General features: G+C 37.4%; 2 protein-coding genes across 14 annotated transcripts in view; one reads left to right on the top strand and one right to left on the bottom strand.

Moving 5' to 3' along the window:
• Window positions 1-4,339: 4,339 nt before the first annotated feature.
• On the bottom strand, window positions 4,340-12,643 carry LOC141507053 (putative protein ARB2BP). Of its 10 annotated transcripts, none has more exons than XM_074214376.1 (4): window positions 12,171-12,338; window positions 11,012-11,068; window positions 7,707-7,787; window positions 4,341-5,932 (listed from the first exon to the last, which is right to left on the bottom strand). In XM_074214376.1, the coding sequence occupies exons 3-4, from the start codon at window positions 7,710-7,712 to the stop codon at window positions 4,799-4,801; spliced, it is 1,140 nt and encodes a 379-aa protein (XP_074070477.1). In that variant the 5' UTR covers window positions 7,713-7,787; window positions 11,012-11,068; window positions 12,171-12,338; the 3' UTR covers window positions 4,341-4,798. The 10 variants fall into 10 exon arrangements, with proteins under 10 accessions (XP_074070473.1, XP_074070475.1, XP_074070474.1 ...); XM_074214377.1 differs by having other exon boundaries at window positions 11,012-11,061; XM_074214372.1 differs by lacking the exons at window positions 7,707-7,787; window positions 12,171-12,338 and adding an exon at window positions 12,561-12,633 and having other exon boundaries at window positions 4,340-5,932; window positions 11,012-11,061.
• The window catches only part of SENP7 (SUMO specific peptidase 7), a 199,930-nt gene continuing 196,283 nt past the window's right edge, over window positions 12,261-15,907 (top strand). For all 4 annotated transcript variants that reach the window (XM_074214358.1, XM_074214357.1, XM_074214356.1 and 1 more), the window contains exon 1: window positions 12,261-12,563. In XM_074214358.1, coding sequence (XP_074070459.1) covers window positions 12,512-12,563 — 52 coding nt within the window. In that variant the 5' untranslated portion in view covers window positions 12,261-12,511. The remainder of the gene's footprint in view (window positions 12,564-15,907) is intronic.

Below are 15,907 nucleotides of genomic sequence, written 5' to 3'. Positions count from 1 at the left end.
ATTAGAAAGAAAGAAGAAAACTGGGGAATTTTTTTTTACAGTAAATACCTTTTTGTTTTATATCAAGTATCTCTGGCAAAGACCTTATTACTTAAATGTACAGAGAATTGAATTTATAAGAATACAAGTCATTCCCCAATTAATAAATGGTCAAAGGATATGAACAGGCAATCTTCAGATAAATAAATCAAAGCTTTCTATAGTCATATAAAAACATGATCTAAATCACTATTGATTAGAGAAATGCAACTTTAACTCTGAAGTACCACCTCATACCCATCAAACTGGTTAATATGACAGAAAAGAAAAATAATAAAATGTTGAAATGAATGTGGGAAAAGGGGACACAAACACACCATTGCTTAGAGTTCTAATTCATTCAATCATTCTGGAGAACAAGTTAGAATTATGCCCCAAGGACATATATTGGGGGGGGGGAGAGGGAGGGAGGGGGAGAGAGAGAGAGAAACTAGTTTTTATTATTATTCATTTTGATCTCAAATATAAAAAAGACAACAAAATTTCTATGTACACGGTAGGACACAAAGAGTATTCAATAGGAATAGATCCAACTTTTTTTATTATTAAGCTTTTTTTTTGCAAGGCAAATGGGGTCAAGTGGCTTGCCCAGGGCCACACAGCTAGGTAATTATGAAGTGTCTGAGGCCAGATTTGAACTCAGGTACTCCTGACTCCAGGGCCAGTGCTCTATCCCACCATCTAGCTGCCCCAAGAGTATTCAATATGAAACCATGAAAAAAATATGTAATAAATACTATGCATTATTTTCAAAGCTGCCCTGCTTCTGTATTTCCTTCTGAGTTTTCTTTTTTCTTCTGTTCACTTTTAATTTTTTTCTCTCTCCCTTGCCACTCTTCACTACAGAAGATATGTATATATACATACACTTACACATAGACACATTTATATGTATCTTTGTAAGATTATATTAGACATGCTTCTTTTTATCTGTTCTTTCTCTGGAGGTGGATAGCACCTTCTTTCATAGGTCTTTTGTAGTTTTAATTTTAATATTTATAATACATAAAATAACTTAGTCATTCACAGTTGTTCTTCAAACAACATTGCTGTTATTTTTCCACATTTTCTCCAGCATATGTCAATTTCAATCATTTTTGGCTAATCTGATAGATGTGAGATGATATGAGACTTGTATTCTTATAAATTAGACAAAGTTCTCTATGGAGTTGAGATATGAAACCTTTATCTAAGAAACTGTCTATAAAATTTTTGGAGGGCTCAATTTTCTGCTTTCCTTCTAATTTTGGCTACATTGGTTTTATTTGTTCAATAATTTTTTAATTTAATGTAATCAGTATTATTCATTTTATCCCTCACAATACTCTATTTGTTTATAAATTGTTCTTCTCTCCATAAGTCTGACAGCTAATATGTTCTATGTTCTTCTAATTTTCTTATGCTATCTCCTTTTATATCCAGGTCACGAATTCCTTTTGAGTTTACATTGGTAAATTGTATAAGATATTGGTCTATGCCCCATTTTTGCCAGATTGCTTTTCAGTTTTCCCAAGAATTTTACCAAATAGTGAATTCTTATTCCAAAAGTTTAAATTTTTTACATTTGTCAAACACATGGTTACTATAATCATTTAGTATTGTGTATTTTATGTCTACTCTGCTCTGTTGATCTACCTTTCTTAGTATCAGACAATTTTAATAATTACTGCCGTATAATATAGTTTCAGATGTGGTACTGCTAAAATTCCTTTATTTTTTTCCCCCATTGATTCCTTGATGTTTTATTTTTCCAAATGTAATTCGTTCTTTTTTTTTTCTAGCTCAATAGTGTTGTGTCATATGTATTCCAGGCTAAGAGCTATGAAGTGTTAACACAGAAATAGTTATGTGCTTTAACAAGCAAGATGTACTTCAGAGCTTAGATAAGGGAGTAGCTGCATGTCTGAGCTAACAAGGTGTATTCCCAGGCTCAGATAGATAGCGCATTCTGAGATAATTACCTTCTGCACTTTGTTTATCAAATCACTGTTTGGTTCTCAAAACAATCTTTACTCTGTTTATCAAAACACTGGTTCTCAAAACAATCACCTAAGACATACACAAGGTATGCATGTGAAAAAAATGCTTGCTAAAACGCTTATGTAATTGGTTACGTAAATGTAGAGTATAAAAGTATGTATCCTGTGATCAATAAATGAACCATCATATTGATGTTGGCCTGAGTTCCCTCCCCCAGACTCAACACAATAGAATCATTCTTTAGTAATTAAATTGGGATGACAATTAGAAAAGTAGATTAGTTATTTTTATCAGCCCTGCCTACCCATGAACAATATTTCTCTAATTATTTAAATCTGACTTTGTATAAAAAGTATTTTATGATTCTGTTCATATAGTTCCTGAGTTTGCCTAGGCAGATATACTCCTAGGTATTTTATGCTGCCTACAATTATTTTAAATGGGTTATTTCTTACTACCTGTTTTTGCAGGGTTTTGTTGGAGTGTTGGTGATTTCTATCAGTTTATTTTATATCCTATTACTTGGCTAAAGTTAGTTTTTCAACTAACTTTTAATTGAATCTCTAGGATATCCTAAATATAACATCTTATCATCTGTGAAAAGTTTTATTACCTCATTGTTCATTCTGATTCCTTCAATTTTTTTTACTTGTTAGCATTTCTAACATAATATTGAATAATATTGGTGATAATGGGCATCCTTGGATCACTCTTGATCTTATTGGGAAGGTTTCTAGCTTATCTCCATTATAAATAATGATTGCTGATGAATTAGGTAGATGCTTATTGTTTTAAAAAAATCCATTATACCTACCCTTTAAAGTGTTTCTAATAAAAGTGTTTTATCAAAAGCTTTTTCTGCATCTATTGTTATTTTTGTAATTCATGTAATCAACTATATTAATAGTTTTCCTTATGTTAAATTATCCCTGCATTCCTGGCAAAAAACCACCTAGTCAGAATATATAATTTTTGTTATATATTGTTGTAGTCTCCTAGTTAGTTTCATACATCAGTATTCATTAGTGAAATTGGTGTATAATTTTGTTTTTGCTTTTCCTGATTTAGGTATCAGCACCATATTTGTTTCATAACAGGAGTATGTTCTATTCTATTATTTCTATTTCTTACTTTTTTGCCCCAGGACCAGCAGTTTAGAGCATTGCCACATTGGTAATGAGGGAACTGATTCCTATAGTTCCGATCTCTAGACTGTGGGAGGAAGGCTTGTGTATTGGAGGTGTGCAAGCTTAGACCCATTTTGTCCTTTTTCCTCTGTTCCTCCACTCTTATTCATGCAACAGTTCTAGAGAACTAATTAGTAAGCATGCCATCTACTTCTTGAGAAAGAGAAGATGGATTCAAGATGCAGAATTAAGACATACATTTTTGGCCATAGTCAATGTGAGAATTTATGTTCTTTGATTATGCATATTTGTTAAAAGGTCTTTTTCTTTTTAATTGGGAGAGGTAGAATGATACCGATGATAGGTTAGGAAAAATGTAAAAAACTCAAGAGGCATCTCTTTTAAAAAATTCAAAGAAATGTCATAAAGAGGGGCAGCTAGGTGGTGTAGTGGATAAAGCACCAGCCCTGGAGTCAGGAGTACCTGGGTTCAAATCTGGTCTCAGACACACTTAATAATTACCTAGCTGTGTGGCCTTGGGCAAACCACTTAACTCCATTTGCCTTGCAAAAAAAAATGTCATAAAGAAGCAGAAGCAAGATAACTTTGAAAGCTACATTTTAAATTTATGTGTCCCAAAGAATATGTAAGCTGTACATAAATGAGAACTGGGTTTCAATTACAATTACAAAGGAAATGTCCATTTTATTTGCTGTTGAAAGATCCCTTTCACCTCAAAATGTTATCCTATTGGTGACTCAAGCTACTTCTTACCTCAGTATTAAGAGTGGAAATCAGTTGAGTGGCTTCTCAGGAAGACACTTTTCTAGCCCTTTCTCATAGGGTCAGGGTGAAAAAGGAGCACTGGTAGCAGGGAAGAGTAAGAAAAAGATCTTTGGATCCATTTGTCTTTTCAGCTAAGGTAAAAGTTTCATCTTAATCTACCTTAAGAAATCACCTATTCTTAGGACTATAGCCAAGTCATCTAATTTCTCTAAGCCTCAGTTTTATTACCTGTAAAACTGGGATAATATATATATATATATATATATATATATGTATATATATGTATGATACTTATTGTGAAGTTCAAATAGGTCATGTGTGTAAAATGGTTGAGTGATTATTATGCAAATACAGGTCCTAGAAGAGGCTCCCCAAACCTTAATCCTTTCCCTTACCAGAGAAGATTTATGTTATATTCTCTACCCATCAGGTGTTCTGGCACAGAGAAACTACTTTTGCATCATTATACTATGTGCCATAAAACCAAAGTCAATACTGTTTTATTAAACAAAGAAGAATATAAAAATGAGAAAACAGGTGCTGCTCATTATGTTTAATTTTAGTCAGTTTTACAGAGTCACAAAAACCAAGATGAAAGAATATAAGTTTCTCTAAATTTGAATTAGGCTACAGTAATTGTAATATCTATCTTTAACCTGAAAAAGTGGCTTTTTAAAAATAAAACAATTCTAAAAATGAACTTTAAGTAATATTGCAAAATACAAAAACATAGCAGACTGGAAGTGTACTTTCTTTATCCCACAAAAGTCTGCAAAATGCAAAAATTTCACATTTCTTTAAGAAAAATCAAAATCAAAATCAGTTATTCAGTATACCAAGATTCGGAAGAGGTGGAAGCTTCCCTTTCATTCCAACATACTTCCTACAGCTTTCCAAGGTATCTCTCCTTTTTCCTTCTCCTGTTTTCTTTTTGTGTAGCTTCTAGTTATAATTGGCATTCGAGAAAAATGAACAGTTGTTTTGGCTTTTAAAGCATTTTTGAGATATTTGAAAATTGATTGTAAGCTGGTAGAAGGTGCTAAACTATGATTTTCTGTGCCAGCAGAAACCTTTGGACAATCCATTTTCAAAACAGTGGCTACAGGTTTATCCAGTGGCTTGTGACTTGTTATCCATTCACGACAGTGGTACTTTATCCATGTTAATAGTTGTGTGTCATTTCCCAGCTGGTGCTCTACATGGTGTGAAGAATCAATAAGGGCTACAGCATATACTTTGTTCATTACTTCCCATTTTTTCTGAACAAGTAGGTCCATGAAAACCAAACCTCCATAACCATGGACAATGAAAGCTACATTTCTAGCCGCACTTTTTAAAATAAAATGATTCCAGATGTAATCAGTATGTTCTTCAGGTGTACTACTGTACTTTTTAGGAATGCACTGGGCAACCTTTGGCAAAAATGGGTTTCCAGTGTGAAACATTTCTGTGGAAGATGACTCAGTAGTGTATCCTAGAGGGCTTTGACACTCTTTTTCTAGCTTTAAATCCACGAAATTATCATTGGGATTTAAAACAATGATTCCATAATCTGACTGCAGAGCTAGTTGAATACAAGGTATTTGACTTCCATGTTGTAGGCCATGACGGACAATGGTCTGTTGACTCCACTGCCCAGCCCGAAAAACTCCATGGTCTTGGAGGAGGACAAGAAGAAGGGAAGGATTAGTTAATGCATTCTCACTCATAAAAAAGAAGCTCCTTGGTTCCATAATAGCCTGGACTGGGATATACACTTTGTGTAGTTTGCATACTTTCTCCAAAAGCTCATAAATGTAACATTCAAGCAAATGGCCAAGGGCCTGATAGCGCTTGCTATTTCTCTCTAGGGTATTTTTGTAATAATTAAAGATGAAGGGCTCATGTGTTTCTGTGTGTCTCAATTCAGCATTTTCATTGAAGTCATACTTAAGTTCTTCTACATATGTTGACTGCTTCATGAATTTTTGGAAGCTCAACTCTTGTGTTATCAGGAACCACTAGAAACAAACAAAAAATACTATAAAGCAGTGTTCAAAATATGCTTTAACCTGAAAATTTTTTTTTTACCATGAAGAAAATCTTTTCTGGAATCCTGTGAATAGTTCAGGAAGCATTAATGTTATACAGTGTAAGACAAAAATTTTCTACCTCCCAAATCACTGTGGATTTGAGGGATGTATAGTTTGGCTAAGGGTTAGGAAATGAGTGGTCAACACATTTGACAGGGGTTAGCTAGTGGGTGTAGTGGATAGAGCACCTGCCCTGGACTCAGAAGGATCTGAGTTTAAATCCTGCCTCAGACACTTAATAATTGCCTTGTGCAAGTCACTTAATCCCATTGCCTTAAATAAAAAAAACCCCACATTTGATAGCTATTTTTTATTTAATATACCCAGTAGAGTTTATTTTTTACAATTAAAAGAATAGCTTTTAGGATTTGATTGTTTAAGATTTGAATTATTACCTATTTTCCTTCTTAAACTGGGCAAGCTATAGTTTACAAGAAGAGAAGAAAAAAATAAAGGTCAATTTTAAAAGCCCTCTATATCTGAGAGAGAGATCAAACAAGCTAATAAAAAGGTAGATACTGACATATTGAAATTTATTCAGAAGAATGAATTAAGAGGCCATTACATCAGACAGCAATTATCTTAACACTGTGAAAGATTTCCCAAAGAATTTAAGTATCTTGTAAACAAACACTAATTTTTATTTGTATCATTATTGCAAAGCACATATTGGGATATAGTAAGCATTTAGAAATTGAATTCATACATTTTTTAGATACACAAAATCTCCTAGAGAATATATTTTATATGGGGATCATCCAGATGAATCAATATAACCGCCTTTGTAAATATTAACTCAATTCTTTCCCACTACAGTTTCTTTCCTAGGATTTCACCTACTTACCATTCTCATTTCTCTCAAGCACATCAAGATGTAGAAATGAATTTAGAGACAACACAGTTAAATTCAACATGAGGTGAGACACAAACAGTTCTAGCAACTTAATTTCTTAAAGAACTAATTATGATGGAACCTCAAGGTTCAAAGAATCCTTTGCCCATTGGTCTTAAAACTAGTTAGCACTTAATTTTTTTTTACAAATTTACCTAACACAATAATTATAAACAGAATAAGTAAAAAATGTGTAAGTATTTTCTTTTTTAGGTTTTTGCAAGGCAAATAGGGTTAAGTGGCTTGTCCAAGGCCACACAGCTACGTAATTATTAAGTGTCTGGACCGGATTTGAACCCAGGTACTCCTGACTCTAGGGCCACTGCGCCACCTAGCCGCCCCCGTGTAAGTATTTTTAACAGAGAAAATTTAAATCAGGTTCTTTATTTATCCAAGGAATCCTTTAAGAAATAGGAATTATGCAGAAATATCATGATATATGTTTAACTACATTAAAAAAAACTGTCATTAAAAAAAGATCAGTAATTTGGTACTAAAACAGAACTATTTTTATACTTCCAATAAGGAATGCAGTTAGTTATATGTTGGGCAACAGCAATGATCCTGCCTATCTACTTCTACTGTTCTATTAATATGGGAAAACTCTACTCCTATTATAAGTCAGAAGATTTTAAAGATTAGGGTGAACAATTATATGAGAAACAAAAGACCAGCAAGCAATCTGGTATTGTAAACCCAGGCTTTGCTCAATTAAGCTAGAAAAGCACTCTATCGCATATATTTATTTTTACTATCAATTTGATTAAGAAGTTGAAAAATATCCCCCAAAGCACATGTAAACTTACTTACATTCATGTTATGCTTCAAATAAATTCACTTTCATTCAGAAAAGACTTCCTGCAGATTTCATTTAGTACTACTCAAAGGAATCTGTTAATTAACAACATGAAGTGAATTATCAATTTCAGACAGCTAATATAGCTGTAAATGATTAAAATGATGTTTAGTCTTGCCTTCATATAAAATTTAAAGAAACCTAAGAATTTTGTTATTTTTAGTATACAACAATAAAACAATTCTTCTATTTACCATGATAATGGTAAGGAATTTAGCTTATTTCCCCTAGGACAAAATTGAGCTTAACAATTTCTATAGTCAAATTATTTATATGGAAACAGTCTTATAAGATGTGTGATGTGGAAAATATAAAAGATAAAATTTATTTTCTCAACTATATTATTAACATAATTATTTGCTTTTCCTTTTTTTTAATGCATTTGTTTTGGCTAGAGCATCTTAAAAACCCTTTTAGGTGAATTATTTGCTTAAGAGATTAAAAAAGTTAAAATCATTAACTTCAAAATTCTTCAGTTTTTCCTTATAAATTTCACATTTGTGAAATATATAAAACAATAGCAATCAGTTAAGTTATAAGGAGGATATTGAGGCAAAAAAATTCTAAAATTTAAAAGCTACAGTTTTCAGTAAAAACTCAAGAGGACTACTCACTGAATTTATTAATAATACTTTGTTTCCTCTGGCTTATATAAATCTTTAAGAAACACATAAGTTGGATGGAAATAGATTTATTAACTTCTAAATAAGTTTGAATTTCTTTTGAGTACATTTCTCATCCCTAATTTAGAAACTTTCAGAACTCAATCAATGCTAGTTGTTCTCTCCTTTTAATTTTCCTATCTTTTTATTAGCAATTAATTTAGCCACTGTGATTTTAGTGACTCAAGACAGCAGGATCCTGCCATAGTATCCATTGAAACTCTTGAAAAGGAAATTTACAAGAAATCTAGAATATAGATATTTTTGCATATGAAATATATTTGGAAATCCCACTCACATTGTTACATCTTAGCACCTAAGGCAAAAGGATCACATTTCAAAATGATACAGATTCCAATTCCAATTTATTTTTCTGAATTTCTTGAATTTTATTAAAGTCACAAATAGGTATCTTGAAAAACAAAAGCTCTTATTATTTTCATAGTATTTCTTCTCAAGTTATTTTTTTTTGCAGCTGATTGGCACTGTTTCTATGTATTTTGTCTCTTACAAATGAAAGGAATGTATGATTCAGTTCATTATGTCTAAAAGACATAATTTAAGATCATAGAATATCAACTTTTATAGAAGGGTCTTCTGAGATCCTGTACTACAACACCCTTTTCTATAAATTAGGAAACTGAGGGGCAGTGAAGCTAGGTGATTTTTTCAAGATCATCATTATTATTGTACCAATAGTTGTCATTTATATAATGCTTTAAGATTTTTAAAATTTACTGGAACCTTGTTTTTATCAGTCATATCTGATGTACTTCTCCTCATCCACCACACCTACCTCGCTTCCTTTTTAACAAAGAAACACATAGTTAAATAAAAACTGACACAATGATCACTGCTTTATGAAGAACTTATAACCTTGTGAGACTGGGGAGCTGTTAATAGTATGTAATAAACCCTTAAAGATAAGGAAATTGAAGCTTAGGGAAGTTGGCTTATTCATGGTCACATAGCTAGCAGACATCAGAGTGAAATTCAAACTCAGGCTCTCTGACTCTAAAGTCAGTGCTCATTCCACTATACCATACTGTCTCGAAATTATAATTGCATCAAGTCCCAGAATAGGACCTCCTCAATGAACTTTATAACCATTAAAAATAGATTTAACAATTCAAATGGATGAAGGATGTTTACTATTGTTATTATGCCAGGTATTCGAATGGTCGATCCACTGAATTATTTTATCAGCATAGTACCTATATTTTCCACAGACACATTAAATGGGCAATTAAATGGGTATTGAACAGGAGAAGTAAATGGGCTTGATAGTAATTGGGAAATTGAACTGTATTTTCATTGAGCCCCAGCTGCTAACATACATACACATATATATGTATATATTTAGATAGATATATAGATACACATACATATGTATATGTCCATTTTTAGACCTAATGATATTCCTACTAGGCTATGTAGTTGAGGCTCAAGGAAGATTACAATCTCTTAAGAATAAAAGCTGTAGGTTACCAGGGGCAGCTAGGTGGCACAGTGGATAGAGCGCCAGTCCTGGAGTCAGGAGGACCTGAGTTCAAATGTGAACTCAGACACTTATTGATTGCCAAGCTGTGTGACCTTGGGCAAGTCACTCTTAACCCCATTGCCTTAAATAAATAAAAAACAATCAACGAAAAAAAAACTATGGGTTATCTAAAGTGCACCAGAGACTTGCAATTGGTGTGAGTGGACTGAGACATTACCCACCTACATACAAAAATGGTTAAAAAGTATCATTTAGGAAATGTAAGCTTGTAAAAGGAAAATGAGTCACTCATATAGGAAATCGAGAATAAATAATAATCAGTCTGGGTTCTATGGCTACACACCTAGAAGGCCTCTAGTGTAATGGGTAGGTTTTATTGAAAAATTTATAAGAGGACATGGACAAGATTGATAAGGTACAGATCTGCACTAACAGGAAGTGAGTGTATTCCTTCCCACTTCAACTCTTCTGTATTGGATGTTCTAAAAGCAAAATGTGGTGGATAATTGTACAAAACTTGAAGTGAGGAAGCACTAGGTTCAAACTCTTTCTCAGCTTGAGTTTTTGATTCTTGGAAAATCCCTTAACCTTGTTTAGCCTCAATTTCCACATCTATTAAATGGGCATAATAATTCCTGTAGTATCACCTTACAGGATTACTGTGAAATTTGAATACAATAAATGCAAAACATTTTCCAGAGGCTGAAGTACTACTACACAAAGGTCAATTATCATTAAATGGGGACAATAACAGTACCACTTACCTCCCTGGGTTTTTATGAGCACCAACTGATCTACATACATACGCACATATTTTATATATATATATATATATATATTACATATATGTATATATGTATGAATGAATCTTGTAAACCTTAAGGTATTATATTAGTAGTGTCAGTTATCAATATTGTTATTAGTAATAGTATTAAAAGAAATGATTATGGAAAACAACTCCAGGGAACTTGATGACCCTGTTTAGGTGGATTCTGAGGGCTGCCTTAAGGGACTAAGGAAAGGGGAATGGGGGGTTGTGAGGAGAAAGAGCCTCAGATGGAAAGCTCTTTGACCCAAGCTTGTCCTTTGTCCCTACCTGGAATAGAAGATGAGAGAACCTGTGCATTCCTGGTCATCAACAAGGTTCTGTGAACTCAAGAGGTTAGCAGAAATTGTAACACAAGGAAGAAATCCAATACATAGTTGTCAGTCACTCCATTAAACCTGGATATAATCAATTATTCAACAAGCATTTCTTAAGGAATGTCAGGCCCTGTACTGGTGATAAAATTATAAAAAATGAAAAAAATCTCACATAGAACTAAAATCTCTTGCCAACTCAAGGTGATTCTAAGGTGTTTCTACCAGCTGTGGAATAGTAGAGAATTCTTGCCACTGGAAAAATTTGGTGAGAGCTTCAGAAAACGCTTCAACTATGAAGCAGTTAAAGCAGAGGCTCTTTTCTTTGTATCCTCAGGGCTTGGCACAGGGTCAGCCCTTAAACTAAGTGCTTGTTGATTACTGATGGAGAGAAAAATCCTCCTGGGCACAGAAGGAGCTCGCAGAGCCGGGGAGGAGGACACCTGCCTCTCTCAAGTCTCCTGCGGGGTTCGGGGAAAGTTTGCTCAGGGGTGACGGCTATTTTGGTACTTTTCCGAGTTCTACTTTCTTGAACGTGAAAAAAATGTGAGGAAGGCTGGACGGGAGGGCCAGATCAGTTCCAGAAGGTTAAAACGACCAGGCCATAACTTGAATACATCCTTCCTGCAGAACTTTGACTGGATAACTTATCTAGATAATAAAGACTAAGCCCAAGGAGAGGCCGCCTCACATTCCAATGGCTAGGCGCAAAGCACCTGGTGTTCCAGAAAGTGAACTCAGCCCTTTCTGTCCTGAATAGAAATATTGGAAACTGGGGTGGCTAGGTGGTGCAGAGCCCGGCCCCGGAGTCGGGAGTTCAAATCCGGCCTCAGACACCTAGCCGCGTAGCCTTGGGCGAGCCACTTAACCCCATTGCAAAAATTCCAAAAAAAACAAACAAAAAAAGAAATATCGTCAAGCTGGCTAGCTGGGAGGAGTGGGTTCTAGCTGAATCTAGCCGCAGAGACGGTTACATCGGCGGGGGCTGCCTGCGGGCGGCTCCCACCCTTCTCCCCTTACATCAGATGGGCTGCCGGGAGACACCAAGCCCCGCCCCCCAACCTTCCGCCCTGGCTGCTGTTAGTCCTCTTTTTCCTGAGAGCATCCGCATTTACCGGCCCGCGGCGGAGAGGAAAGCGAGAAGCACTTTGGGGCCGGCGGCGGAGCGGGGCGCGGAAACGCCCAGCCGGGGCGGGCCTGCGCGGGCCAGGCTGGGGCTCCGGGGCAGCGCCGGAGCGGGCTGGGAGGGAAGCCTCTTAGTTCCGGTCCGGCAGAGGCCGCGGGCTGCTGCGCAGGCGCGGCGGCTGGCTCTTCCGGTCCTCCCTGCCTCCCTCTCGCTCTTATCTCTCTCTCTCCCCTCTCCCAGCCCCCTCCCCCCCGGCCCCTGGCCAGGCCCCATCCGCCCTGTTGCGCTTTCCGTGGTGCTGCCGCCGCCGCCCCAGCCGCACCGGAGGAGATGGAGAGGAAGGCGAGGTCCGCGCGATCCGGGGGTCGGCGGTCCTTACCGGGTGAGGAACCTTCCACAGGGGATGGGACGGTTGTTGCACCGAGGCGGCGGCCGCGGAGACCCCCTGGCTGCGGAGGCGCGGGGGGGGGGTGTGAGAGAGAGAATGGGGGGGACGGCCCGGCCCCGAGCGCGTCTCCTCGGGAGGAAAGCCGGGGCCTCCTGCGCCCCCGCGAGCCCTTAGCCCGCTCTGCGCGAGCTGTCAGCCGGCGAGGCGGATGCTTGCAGCTCCCAGAGCCCGGGGAGCCCGCCGGGCGCCGCGCCTGGCGGCGGGGAGGGGGAGGCGGGCAGGCTGTCAGCGGCCGGCTTGTCAGCGCCGCCGCCGCTCCCTCCCGAGGCTCCCGCGAGGCTCCCGCGAGGCTCCCTCCCGAGGCTCCCGCGAGGCTCCCGCGAGGCTCCCTCCCGAGGCTCCCGCGAGGCTCCCTCCCGAGGCTCCCTCCCGAGGCTCCCTCCCGAGGCTCCCTCCCGAGGCTCCCTCCCGAGGCTCCCTCCCGAGGCTCCCTCCCGAGGCTCCCTCCCGAGGCTCCCTCCCGAGGCTCCCTCCCGAGGCTCCCTCCCGAGGCTCCCGCGAGGCTGGCCTGGCCCTCGGACTCGGCAGGGCCTGCCCGGGCCGGAGCGGGCACTCCGGGTTTTACCTCCGTCTCGCCGCTTCCCCTTTTGTTTGCCTGCCTTGTGGCTCCCGGGATGAAGCGACACTTAGACGGAAAAACAATGTTAGAAACAAATTTCTCCTCCCTCCCCCCAGCTTAATTTCCCGGCGTCTCCCCTCTCTGCCACACACCATCCTTTTCCTTCATCTGAAAGTATGTACTTTGACTGGCTGGAAGACCGATAATATTGTTACCCTTCAGATATCTCATCTCTGAGCAGTCCAGGATGTTTAATTTTGAAGTGCTTTTCGGTTTGTGTATTTTCCACTTATTAGAAATAAGTTTATTTTTTTCAATTTTTTTCAATTTCAATTTTTTTCAATTAAGCAAAACACATCTGTCCCCCCCCCCACCTCATTCTCCACTCCACGAGAACGAAAGAAAAATAAAACCATTGTTATACACATGAAGAGTCAAACAAAGCAAATTTCCCATTGGTCTTGAACGAAAAAAAATACTCCTCATTCTGTCTTTCACTTAACAGAAGCTTGGGTAGGATGTTTCATAATTAGCCCTCTGGATAGTAATCACACTTGTGAGAGTTCCTAAGTCTTTAAGAACTGTCTGTCTTTACAATATTGTATAAATTATTCTCCTGGTTCTGTTCATCAGTTCATGAGTCTTAGGTAGATTCCTCTGAAACCATCCACTTCATTGTTACTTACAGCACTTTATTCTGTCACTTTCCTATATCATAACTTGTTTAGTCAGTTCCTCAATTGATGGACGTTTCTTCAGTTTCCAGTTCTTTATCATCTCAAAGAACCCCAAAAACTTTAACATCTTTTGTGCATCCCTTAGGGTTGGTTTGCTCAAAACTAATCCTTCCCTTATGTTACCCTCTAATTCCTTTCTTCTTGCCCCACTTTCCTTCTTATGTATTTCTGTTTTCAATCGTGTGTTTATTCTTACTCTTTGATCAGTTCAAATAAGTAAGGTTTAAGGGTCAGCCTCCCTTCTTATCACTTCTTTTTTTTTGTATAGACTTTTGCTTCTCCCAAGTGAGATAATTCTCCTTGACCTCTCTGGACCTCACTCCCCCTTTATACTCCTCTTCTTCCCTTTTTTATTCTTTAAACATCTCAATTTAACAAGGATTGCCAAGTGGCACTGGGGTTAGATCACTTGCCCTGGAATCAGGAGGAATTGAATTCAAGTATGGCCCCCAACACTTACTAGCTGTATGACACTGGGTAACTCACTCCACATAAATTGTCTTCTCCCCCTTTCCCCCCAAAAGATCAAGACATAATAGAACCACTCCCAGGCCTTTTGTCTAATTAAGACACTGTATATGACAACTGATGGATGATAGGGTTTATGTGTGTATACACACACACACACACACACACACACACACACACACACACACACAGACAAATACACAAACCTCCTGATAGTAGAAAACAAGCAGTTTATCTTTGTTTATTCCCTCATGATTACTCCTTTATATTTCCCTTTTTGTTTCTCTTAATGCCTGTGTATGAACTTTACAGTTTTTATTCAACTCTGATCTTCTCATGAAAAAAAAAATTTCCCCAGTTTGAAAACCTTCTGTTTTATTAAAGATACATTCTTCCCCCTGTATGATATAATCATTTTTGTTTGGTAAATTCTTCTTGGTGTAAGCCTATATCATACTTTGCTTTCTGGAATATCATATTCTCAGGCCCCAACTCCTTTATAGTGGCAGCTGCTAAATTGTATCTGAGTCTATCTGAGGCTCCTTAATATTTTAATTCTTTATGCCTGCTTGAAGTATCTTTGCTTTGCTCTGGAAATCCTGGATTTTCACTATAATGGGAGTTTTAATTTTGGGTTTTCAGGAGTTAATACATAAATTCTTCCTTTTTTATAGTTTACCCTTTGGTTCTAAGAGATCTGGGCAGTTTTCTTTTAAAATTTATTGAAAAAAAGATGTCAAAGTTCTTGTTTTGATCATAGCTTTCAGGTAAGCAAATGCTTCTTAATTGACTTTTCCTCCTTGAATGTTATCCAGGTAAGATGGTTTTGCTACTTTTTTTTTCCCTGTTGTTTAGTCTTTTGACTTTGTCTTAATACTTTTTTCTGTTGGTCCATTATAAGATTTTGTTGTACTAAGCTGTTAATTCCCTTTCCAATTTTTCTTCCATAGCTCTTGTTTCTTTTCCATTTCCCCCTGAAGTTTTTGGAATTTTACTTATGTAAACATTTAAAAACTCTTAAAAAACTAGCCTCTTGCCTTATCCTATCTAGGAGTTCTAATTGAATTTATGCCCAAACTGTGTATAAACAAAAAAACCTTGAGGTTTTGCTTGTGGATATTTTTGAGTAATTTTCTTCCAATCTGGGTTTGCATCCTGAGTGTCCATGCCCTTGTAATAACTTTCTTGTGGGGTTTTTATTTGTTCATTTTTTTAGCCTTCTTGTTTTTGGACTTTATATTATGGTGGAGGAGTTCTGTGCATATTTGTATAATGGTCATATTACTGTTTTTTGTAGGGATATTGAGTGCAGTGTTATTCTAGTTTCTCAGAGACAGCTTAGAATGGGGGACCTGAAAGCTTTTCATATTCCCAAAATGGTCTGATTCAGGGCAAAGTCTGATCATTGCCCTCTTTATTTGAGCATTGCAAGTTCCTGACCTGAATTTGGAACTAAGTTAGACACTTACTGGATTCACTCACTATTAGTTGACTATAAAACTAGGTAGCAAATT

The sequence above is a fragment of the Macrotis lagotis genome, chromosome 1, assembly GCF_037893015.1.
Source record: "Macrotis lagotis isolate mMagLag1 chromosome 1, bilby.v1.9.chrom.fasta, whole genome shotgun sequence".
NCBI classification, from domain to species: domain Eukaryota; kingdom Metazoa; phylum Chordata; class Mammalia; order Peramelemorphia; family Peramelidae; genus Macrotis; species Macrotis lagotis.
This window is presented reverse-complemented; position numbering and strand designations above follow the sequence as displayed.